This window comes from Mastomys coucha, unplaced genomic scaffold (assembly GCF_008632895.1).
Source record: "Mastomys coucha isolate ucsf_1 unplaced genomic scaffold, UCSF_Mcou_1 pScaffold12, whole genome shotgun sequence".
Lineage (NCBI taxonomy): Eukaryota > Metazoa > Chordata > Mammalia > Rodentia > Muridae > Mastomys > Mastomys coucha.
In genome coordinates, this window is record NW_022196894.1 from 62,086,235 (window position 1) to 62,097,322 (window position 11,088).

At 35.7% G+C, this 11,088-nt stretch overlaps 1 protein-coding gene across 2 annotated transcripts in view; it reads right to left on the bottom strand.

The window, feature by feature from the left end:
• The window catches only part of Znf654 (zinc finger protein 654), a 72,383-nt gene that overhangs the window by 8,046 nt on the left and 53,249 nt on the right, over positions 1–11,088 (bottom strand). For both annotated transcript variants that reach the window (XM_031364212.1, XM_031364211.1), the window contains 3 exons: positions 3,535–3,670; positions 1,014–1,216; positions 334–473 (listed from right to left, as the gene is read on the bottom strand). In XM_031364212.1, coding sequence (XP_031220072.1) covers positions 334–473; positions 1,014–1,216; positions 3,535–3,670 — 479 coding nt within the window. The remainder of the gene's footprint in view (positions 1–333; positions 474–1,013; positions 1,217–3,534; positions 3,671–11,088) is intronic.

The window sequence follows — 11,088 nt, forward strand, 5'->3', positions numbered from 1 at the left end:
GGGAGAGATGGTTGAGTAGCTAAGAGCTTAATTACTATTATAAAAGATCCTAGTTCAGTTGCTAACATCCATGTTGGATGGCTCATGAACACCATCAACTCCAGCTCCAGAGGATCTGATGCCGTCTTCTGGCCTCCAACAGCATCTGCACTCACATGCACATATCAATAAACACACACGCACATAATTTAAAAATAATAAAACTATGCTGTTTTTAAAAAGTAATTGACCACTTTCAAACAACTGTAAGGAAAATATAGTCCAAACTCTACTAACCCATACTCCTGTAGTTTACCGTTTTTCCAGTTCAAATTATGCATCAGAAACACTTACCATATGTAGTACATGTCCCCATTCTGGAGCTGCGGAATGAGAAAGGACTCACAGAGTTGTAAGGCTAGCAGAGTCTTGCCTTCTTTTTCAGTGTTACAGATGATATCAATTCCACTCTTACAGTCAGTTTTCAACAAATGCTGTAAGAAGAAAGGAACAGTCAGTTCCTATCATCAAAAACATAGAATACTCTACTTGCAATTTCTGTTTAGTATACTTGCAAGTACTGATACATTTTTAGTTTCTTTCACAATTATATACTGTATTGAAATACTTTTATAATTTTAGAGTACAACACCTGCATTTCACAATGAGTACTTGCAAGGCCATTAATGTCCATGGGAAAGTAAAATTCAGGTTAGGAAAGAAGTCCTTTTAGTGTAAAAAGCAAAATAAACATAAGCATTTAACTTCTTAGCACTTTAAGAGACAAAATAATATTTCTCAGTTTTTTTTCTATATCATACCAAAAATTTAGTAAGTAAATTATATTAACTCAATCATTTGTTACTATCAGATTCTAAGTCTCATGAACTTAAAAGAATAGTCACAAGTAAATACATTTAGATAATGTGATCTCTAAATCCTTGTTATTACTGCAAAACAATTCAGTAACAGTAAGATTTTGTTTTGTTTTTAGTAAGATTAAATGGTAATAGGAAAAAAGTCTCAAATGATACCTCCCGGAATAACTGATCTTCTACAGGTGACATAAACAGGCAGGTGAAGAGTGCTTGATGGAAGTATAAGTCTTTACTGATTTCAGGGTGATTTATACAAGATTTAATAAGAGCCATTGCTTCAGGTATGCGTTCACAGGCAATTAGGTATCTGGCACGTAGTTCAAAGAACAGTGGATTTTCAGAACTTAAGTATTTGTTCACTATATTAAAAAGAAAACATTATTACTCTCAAAAAGTATTCAAACTTTGTTTTAAACTTCACAACTAAAACATATTTCATTAGATTATATAAATAACATGTTTCACAAAAAAACTTTTATTTTTGAATAGTCACTTAAGATGGCTAATAAATGAAAATAAAACTTCAAAACAGTGCTCATGAAATTCTAGTTGATTTCTTCTTAGTTTAAAAAGGAGATTAAAAATTAGAATTAGATATTCTTTTAGTTCATCAGTACATTAGAATTTTCCAAATAGCAAATCTAAAATGTACCTCTTGTCTAAGATTACATATTTTTGCTTCTGGTAGTCCAATATTTTCATTATTATAAGAGACTGAATGCTAAACTAGTACATTAAAATCACATTAAATCAGATTAACTGTTGAGAAATGTAAGCTAAGTTAATTAAAAACCTGAATCATGAATAAATAAATATTAAATAAAATTAATGCAAAATTGTGTCACAAGGTCTAATGTGTTTTTATAGATCACTAAGAATAGTTACTAATTTATGATTACTTTTATTTTCATAATATACAAATACATTTAACTGTGTAAGTTTATTTAAACCTAACAATAACCTTATGACAGATTCTATGCTATTTGTTTTATTATAGACTAAATGACTTGCCCAATGACAAAGATATTGTAAGTGGCAGAGACTGAAGTGGAACCTATATTTTATGCTTTTTAAATCCAAACATTTTTAATTATTTATGTCATCAGTAGCTACTGAAGTGTTGACGGACTATATTTCATTTTGACTTAAACATTTTACTTACATTTACTTCTGTTTAAAATGTATGGTGAGTAAACAATGACCTGGAGTTCATGCAAAAATCTGTTTCGGTCTGAACTTTACCATCTATATTAATGAGGCTCTAGAGAACCTTTGCCCAAAGAGAAGAATGATAGTGTAGTTATAAAAGGTACCTGAAGAGCCATCAGCTTTCAAACCAGCTCTGTTCTAGCTCCTACAAAAAAAAAAAAGCCTAAACACTCCCTTAAAAGCCTAATAAACTTTCTTCTCTCCTGTCCTCTTAAAAATTATAAAAAATTATTATTATTATTTGTGTGTGTGTATTACTCAATTAACAAAAATGAACAGCAAGTGCCTTTTTTACCTTCTGAGCCATAACACCTGCTCCTCGCTTCTTCCATTTGCGGCTTTTTTGATGCTACTACCCACCCTATCTTCTCTAACCACATTTCCTTGTTTCCTCTCATGATGGCCCTTATCTTTCCTATAATTTATTTATCTTTATAACTTTCATCAATAAGCAAGTCTTTGTCCTCATTTCCAACTGTCTCGGCCTTTGATTTGCTCGAAGTGTTTTCCAATCCACACATCCAGCAGCAGCTTCCCTTGTTTGCCTTGCACGCTCCGCTCTCGGTATAATGCTGGTTTGGTCTTAAACCCAGCAATGATAGTCCATTCTCCACACACTCCATGTCTTAACCTGTTGCAAATGGTAATATCTTTATGTGTTCAACACACGCTAATTAGCTGTTCCCACATTGAAAGAGCTTGTCTGTTCTCTTTGGCTTTTCTACATTTTTGTGCTTATAAACTATGGTTAAGCTTATATGCTAAATTTTAGTGATCCACCTATCATAGAACTCAGGACATTTTTAATAATATGGGAAACTAAAGCATTAATATTAATAGGCTGGATTAGAGAACAGAGCCTCCTACTTCAATAAGGAATTTTGGCTCTCAAAGAGTCCACTGTGGGTCATTATGACAGGAGCTGATGTCAAAAGAGTTAATGAGGGAATGACACAAAATTTTATTAGTTTGGGAAATGCTGTTCTATCATATTAGAAATTTACTTATTCATTTATCATGTGATCATTCAATCACACTATTGTGTGAACAACAATTCACACAGTACTCATCAGTATTAACCAATTACTGTGCACAGGGCATTGGACTAACTATAGAATATATTACAAGAATATATTACAATAGTAATGGGTAAAATAAATTCAGAGTTCCAGTCTTTAGAGAACTCTGATGCAATGGATATTCTGTAGTTCAGGGTTTGAACTTAAAACAACAACAACAACAACAACAACAACAACAAAAGTATAGTATAGTATAGAATATAGTATATTCTTTAAACATATTTTAAAAGAATAACTGTAAGGTCAAAACAAACTCCCTGTAATATCCAGTAAATATGTTAACAGCCACAGTACCATTACTAGAAAGAAATGTAAGAAAGCTGGTATCTAGAAGCACTTTGGCCCAAGTTAGAAAAGAAATGGTTTTGGTGTTGACGCTCCTGAAGTACCTATCTCCTGAGATGCCGGTTGGGCTTTAAGAACAGCTTGCAACACTGGATCTTCCCATGGGCCACCATCTTTAATGATTCGAGTCACCAGTTCCAGATTCACATTTCCATATCTGCGGAGGTGGTTCTGGCATTCCTAGGAGACAAAAATCATTTTGGCTTTGTGAAATTTAAAGAAGTTAAAAACTACTTGATCATCATTATCCATAAAGTGACTGATGGCCACATGATAGCTACTCAATTATAAAAAAGGGTACCATTGCAACCTAAGTAGGGAAAAAAAATTAGTAACAAATAGTCTTAATGCCAAAGGTTACACAGATATACATGATTGGACTGAAAAAAATCTCATTAAAATAGGGATAAAATGTAACCAAAGGGAAAAGCCTACAGGTGAAATCACTTGTAGAAAAAACCAGGTTGCTAAAAGCTGAAAATTAAATAAACTGTTAAGTCTACATAAAAATTAAAAAAAAAAAAAAAAAAGTTCCTGTTAACGACAATAGGCAAAAGCTGAAGGGGAGGTGCTGCTCAGAATGTACACTCTATGCACAAGAGACACAGGTCCCTTGTTCAGCCCTGAACTTATGCCATATCTTACAGTGCAGTGATAAGTTTCAAAACTGAACACTCCACTTCCCTTCGTTTGGAAATTAGACTTGTGATTAGCAGCTGAAGAAACAACAGGCTGAGAAAAGAAATCAAACCTATAACAAGAGCAGTTTGCATCAGGTTTTAGATATAGATGTACTAATAAAAATAAAGAGTAATTAATTAATCATTACTCTCCGACTTATGTATTTTTTACATATATACAGTACTTTTAAATCATATTTCGTTATATTGTAACATTAACATTGATTTAATTCATTTTATTTCCTGAGTTTGATGCACCAGCTTTAGACATACATCATTTGTGTATCTGTTGAACTCTTCTTTCTGGTTCATTATACACTAAGAGTTTTAAAAGTTGTTCAGGAAACTTAGAATTTTGAAAAATAAACTAAGACTTAGTAAATAAATAAGTTGAACTTAAACCCTTAAGAAAAAGATGCTAATGAAGCTAGCAGTATCTGAATATATTTCAATATCGTCTGCATTGCAATTAAAGCACAAATGTTGTTTCTTTGTACTTAACATACTATTGGAGGCACGTAGACACATTAACAGCTTATAAATACTGTGTAAGCACTTTAAAAGGTGTTAAAATGCTTGACTATTAGATCAATTATCAACTAACAAATTCACAGTGGCTGTTACTTGTATTAATCTATCATGTTTTTATATCACTTGAACATTACATTTTTGACCTAAAAGTTAATTCTAAGTATTATTTTTTCTTATTGGTTAAAAAAAAAAAAGGTTTATTTTATTAAAGAACAAGATAAAAGAAACTGAAAAGCAAAAATTTCAAAAGGGGTGTCCCTGTTACGCAGATTGGATTCAAGTTGCTGGGCTCAATCAGTCCTCCCTAGGTTCCCAGGTAACAGGAACTAGCAGTACATCACACCAAAGAAGTCACAGTTGTACAGTTTTGTGTGTGTGTGTTTGTGTGTGTGTGTGTGTGTGTGTGTGTGTGTGTATACACGCGCGGTCATGCACGCGCACATATACAATTATTTCACACATATATAATTATTTCATCAAAGAGAACAAAGAATCATTATGTTCAATTGTTAGAAAATAAGTTACCTCCTAAATCATTTTAAGGGTGTCTCCAAATTAAAACAATTAAGTATAAAAAGACCCTAGAGTGCGCAAGTTACTTAACCTCTTTGTACTCAGTTAATTTTTCTACAGCATGGCTACTAAAAAGAGCCCACTTCATAAGACTGTTATGAGGATTTAATAATAATATACAGTAAGTAGTAGAAGGTTCTTGGGATAGTACTTTGCACATAATAAGTACTCATTAAAGGTAAGCTTTCAGTTCTTTCAGTTCTTAACATTTTCAAAAATAAGTGCATATGTGGTATGTGTAAATAATATATTTTAGGTACCTAGTTGCCAGTGCATTAAAAAATGTGCACTTTCTCATCAGCATGCTGTAACATTTATTATTAAAGGATATGTTGTGGGGGAATAGTGTAAGTACATATGAATTACCAGTTATATTGCCAATTATGCTGAGGTATTTAGAACTGGACTCAGTCTATGTTAGTGTATCCTGTAAATTCCTTTTAAAAAGGCAGAAATTTAGTTTAAACAGAAAAAAAAGGGGGGGACTGCTAAAGCCCCCAACTTAGACCACTGAAAGTTTCTCAGAGAAAGCTCTGACAATCTTATTTTTTTAACAACTACCAACCTCAAGAAAGTTTGGGTGGTGGGTAGTCGAGGTGCATGTGCACGAGTACCTCTTCTACCCTGGCTAGGATTACAATATATACTCTCCATCTGGTAGGAAACATTTTAAACTGTTCCTTTCTCATTTCATGTGTAACCTATCCGTATGGTTATTCTGGTATGTTTGTGTGTTTCTTTTGTCAATATATTAGATTTTGGAAAGTACTACTAAGGAAAATAACTCATACTAAGGAATCTTTTCAGTGTAGGCTACTTTTTAAAAGACAGAATGAAAGAATAAATAAGTATAAAAATAGTTCCTTTGTTTAGATAGTATTAATGGCTTTTTGCACGGTATTCAAACACCCCCAATGTTAGTATAGAACCTCCTGCCCTATAGAATTTTCCTCTCCTGAAGCATTAGGCATATCTTTCGAATGTTTCTGAAACAGTGCATAGATGTACATAACACACTCCTCTACCGTAAGTGCTTACTACTGCTGCGTACTGAAATGGGCTTATTACAATTGCTTTAGCTAGTTCCTTCAACACTGTGCCTTAGCCAAGTATATGCAGAAAACCACTCTACTCACTTTTCAGAATCCTTGGTAAAGTGGAATTAATGTTTTGTTCATTCCTAAACTGGTTGCCATTTTAAAGTCCACATCTGTCTATAAAGCTGTATTTCAGTATTTGGATCTTTTTACATCCAAGTTTGACCCCTTTGTCAGCTTATCATAATTAGAAATTTAAGGCCCCACCTACCTGTAACACATCCTTTTATCCATCCTTGTCTGCAACATTTTAAATTCACCTTGTATTTTACCTGTGCCCTTTTCACATGTCACTCTTTCTTCTACAAATTCCATGGTATTATTCAAAACCATCCTATTAAGTGATTTATTGATTGGTTGATTAATTAATGTGTTGTCTTTGCACATTCCTACTTCTCAAAAATCTTTATTATCTACTTTAATCTCCAACAGATTTAATTACTGTGTCATTTCAGTATTACACTCTATACCAATCCACTTTTTTAAAAAAGATTTATTTATTTTATGTATATGGGTACACTGTACCTGTACAGATGGTTGTGAGCCTTCATGTGGTTGTTGGGAATTGAATTTAGGACCTCTATTCACTAAATCCCTGCTTACTCCGGCCCAAAGATTTATCTATTATTATAAATAAGTACACTGTAGCTGTCTCCAGACACACCAGAAGAGGGTATCAGATCTCATTATGGGTGGTTGTGAGCCACCGTGTGGTTGCTGAGATTTGAACTCAGGACCTTCGGAAGAGCAGTCAGTGCTCTTATCTGTCGAACCATCTCACTAGCCCCACTAATCTACTCTTAATTATCACATTAAAACAAGGATTTTGAATATTATTATTTTACTTTCTTTAGATAATTAGTAGTTTATTCAGGTCTGGGGAGATGACTCAGTGAGTCATAACACTTGCTATATAAACTGGAGGACCTGGGTTTGAATTCAAAGCACCTACATAAAAATCAGGCATGCCTGTTACCACATTGTTGAGGGCAGAAACTCACTGGCCGGGAACCCTAGCTGACATGATCAACTTCAGGTCGAGTGAAAGACCTTTAAAAAAAAATAAGATGGAGAGTGATGTAGGACTCCTAACATCCTCTCTGTCCTTTGCATGTGAGCATGAGAGCACCCACACATTCACTGTGTAATGTGCCTTACAATATGCTTGCACAAACATAAACAAGCATTTTTTTTCTTTTAAAAATTATCTTATTTTGGAAGGTTTGCCGGTATGTATGTTTGTGCACCGGTATGTATGTACAGTGCCCATGAAAGCCAGTAGGAGGTATCAGATTCCCTGGATCTGGTGTTCCAGATGGTTGTGAGCTGTCATGTGAGTACTGGCAATCAAACCTGGATCCTCTGGAAGAAGAGCAAGTGCTCTTAACTGTCAAGCCAGGTCTCCAGACCCAGAAAGTACATTTTTAATGTTAACTTTCTGATGAAAATAGAGATCAAAATCACCTGTGTAGATGAAGGAATCATGGGCATCTTTCTTATTTATAATACCATGTATCAAAGTTACTATATTGAATGGAAGCAAAAATGTAAATGTTCTTCAGTATGGTTACTTACAAAAACACACATCGATAAAATCAAGATTTGGTATTTTGCCTTGGATTTAATCCTTACAACCACATAAAACTGGTGCCTATAATCCCAGCACTGGGAATTCAACGGGACAATCAAGCTCATGGACACCTCATGCTTTTGAAAGTTGGAGGTGAGGCTGGCATATTAAAACATCTTTAAAAAAGAAAAAAACATTGGCAACATAAAAAAAGAAAGAAAAAGAAAAAAAACAATCAAACAAAAATCTTTAGAGTACTTAGAAATGAAAAGATCTTAAAAGGGGGAACCAAATACCCAAGGAAGGAGTTGCAGAGATTAACTATGGAGCAGGGACTGAAGGAAGGGCAAGCCAGCCTAAATATAGCTATCTCCTGAGAGGCTCTGACAGTATCTGACTAACACAGATGTAGAGGCTCACAGCCATCCATCGAACTGAGTACAGGGTCCCCAGTGAAGGAGTTGGAGAAAGGACCAATGGAGCTGAGGGGTTTGCAGCCCCTTAGGACAAACAACAATATGAACTAACTACTAAGCTCAGAGCTCCCAGGGTCTCAACCACCAACCAAAGACTGCACATGGAGGGGTCTGATTGTTCAGGCAGCATGTGTATAGTAGAGGATTGCAAATTCAATCATCAATAGGAGGAGAGGACCTCGGCCCTGTGAAGGTTCTGTGCCCCAGTGTAGGGGAATGCCAGGGCCAGAAAGTGGGAGAGGGCGGGGTGGCAGGCATGGGGAAGTGGGAGGCAACAGGGGTTTGTTTTGGTTGTTTTTATTTGTTTCTTTGTTTTTTGGAGGGGAAACTGGGAATGGAGAAATTTACATGTAAATAAAGAAAAAAAAAGATCATTTACTTATCACCAATTTTAGCATTACGATTCCATTGATGATCACATGGCAAAAATTGTAAAATTTAATGTTGTTACATACTTTTAAAATAAATTAATTTGTTCCTCTTTTCCATGAAGAGTTTAAAAATAACTAAGATATTCTATTTTGCCCATATATAAGGAACATTCATAACAATGAAAATATTGTTTTAGAAAAATACTTTTAAAGGAGGAAATAATTTTCAGTGACTATGTGCAAGTAAGTATTTACATTATTGCATGGTTGTTGTTGTTAGTAGTAGTAGTAGTATGCTGTCTTTAAACTTTTAAGGCAGAATTTATTGTTGAAAAGCCTGTCCCTTTGAGCATTTTAATGATTTTTTTAGAAGCCCTAAGCTCCAACTCCTACAGAAAAGGAAGGTAGTAGAATGGCTCTTATATCTGAACACAAACTAAGGTTGAGAAGTGGCTCAATCTACTAAAATGCCTTCCATGCATGAGGAACGGAGTTTGCATCTGTGTAAAAGCAAGATATGTGGTTACACTCCCAGACCTACTCCCTCTCCATTAGCCTTATATATCACAGTCCTACGGGAAGGACAGCAGAAGTCAAGGCCCAGAGGCAGACATACTCTGAGACAAAGGAAGTCAAAAGAGATGTGGAGAATGCCTTAGGAGTCCAGAATTATGACATAAGAGAATCCCTGAACCTTTGGCCAGTCAACTTCAGGCTCAGTGAAAGATACTATTTCAAATATTAAGATAAAGAATGATTGAGTACAACATGTGAAATTAACCTCTGGCTCCACATGCACCTTCACACACATGTACATCCTCACTCTAACTAGTATATATACCACACACAACATACTACATACTTTGTATGTATTGGTATAAAGAATTTTAAACTGAGCATCACAATTTCTATATGTTTTAAATAAACAATGAATTCAGCTCTCAGACAATGTGTTATTCTTATTATTCTAACCCTAATATAATACAAGACCTGAAGATTTAAGGTATGTATGTAAGATTTACTTGAACACGGGTTCCCACGTAGAGAAAGACACACGAAATCCAACTTATCAGATCAAGCACATGCAGTCTGGAGAACAAGAGGTCATGTTGCACTGTTCTCTCTGGGCTGGTGTCCTGAGCGGACCTTGAGCGAAAGCTCTGCAGCCAGTCCCACAACACCCAGAGGAAGCTCTACTCCCAGGCTCTCTGACACTCTCAGGATCAGAGGTGAGGAGGACGCAACATCTGTCCCAACACCAGGAGTAACTGGGACCAGCAGGACCAAGCACACAGGAACTCTACCAGCAGAGTGGCTCAGGTTCCTTCCGGTCTCTCTGGGCTGGTGTCCTGAGCAGACCTTGGGCCCAGGCTCCACAGCCAGTCCCACACCACCCAGAGGAAGGTGCTGCACTCCCAGGGGCTCTAACAAGCCCAGAGTCACAGGATCCCAGAATCACAGGATCACAGAGACAGCTTGACTCAGGAGTTCCAACAGAACCAGGATGAGAGGAAGGACTGGCTCCAGTCAGATTTCCCAAGGGCAGGTAGCACTAGAGATAACCAGATGGTGGGGGGGGGGGGGCTTAAGAAAATAAACAACACAAACCAAGGTGACTTGGCATCATCAGAACCCAATTTTCCCACCATAGCAAGTCCTGGACACACCATCACACTGCAAAGCAAGATTCAGATCTAAATCACTTATCATGATGATGATACAGGACCTTAAGACAGACATAAATACCATACTCAAAGAAATAAGGGAAAACACAGGTAAAGAGCTAGAAGCTCTTAAGGAGGAAACACAAAAATCCCTTAAAGAACTACAGGAAAACACAATCAAAAAGGTAAAGGAAATGAGCAAAACCAACCAGAATCTAAAAATGGAAATAGAAACAATAAAGAAATCAGAAAGAGAGAAAACCCTAGAGATATAAAACCTAGGAAAGAAAACAGGAGTCACAGATGCAAGCATCACCAACAGAATACAAGAGATAGAAGAGAGAATCTCAGGGACAGAAGACACCATGGAAAACATTGACACAACAGTCAAAAAATGCAAAAAGCAAAAAGCTCCTAACTTAAAACATCCAGGAAATCCAGGATGCAATGAGAAGACCAAAACTAAGGATAATAGGTATAGAAGAGAGTGAAGACTCCCAATGTAATGGGCTAGTAAATATCTTCAAGAAAATTATAAAAGAAAACTTCCCTAACCTTAAGAAAGAGGTGCCCATGAACATACAAGAAGCTTACAGAACTCCAAATAGACTAGACCAGAAAAGAAATTCCTCCCAT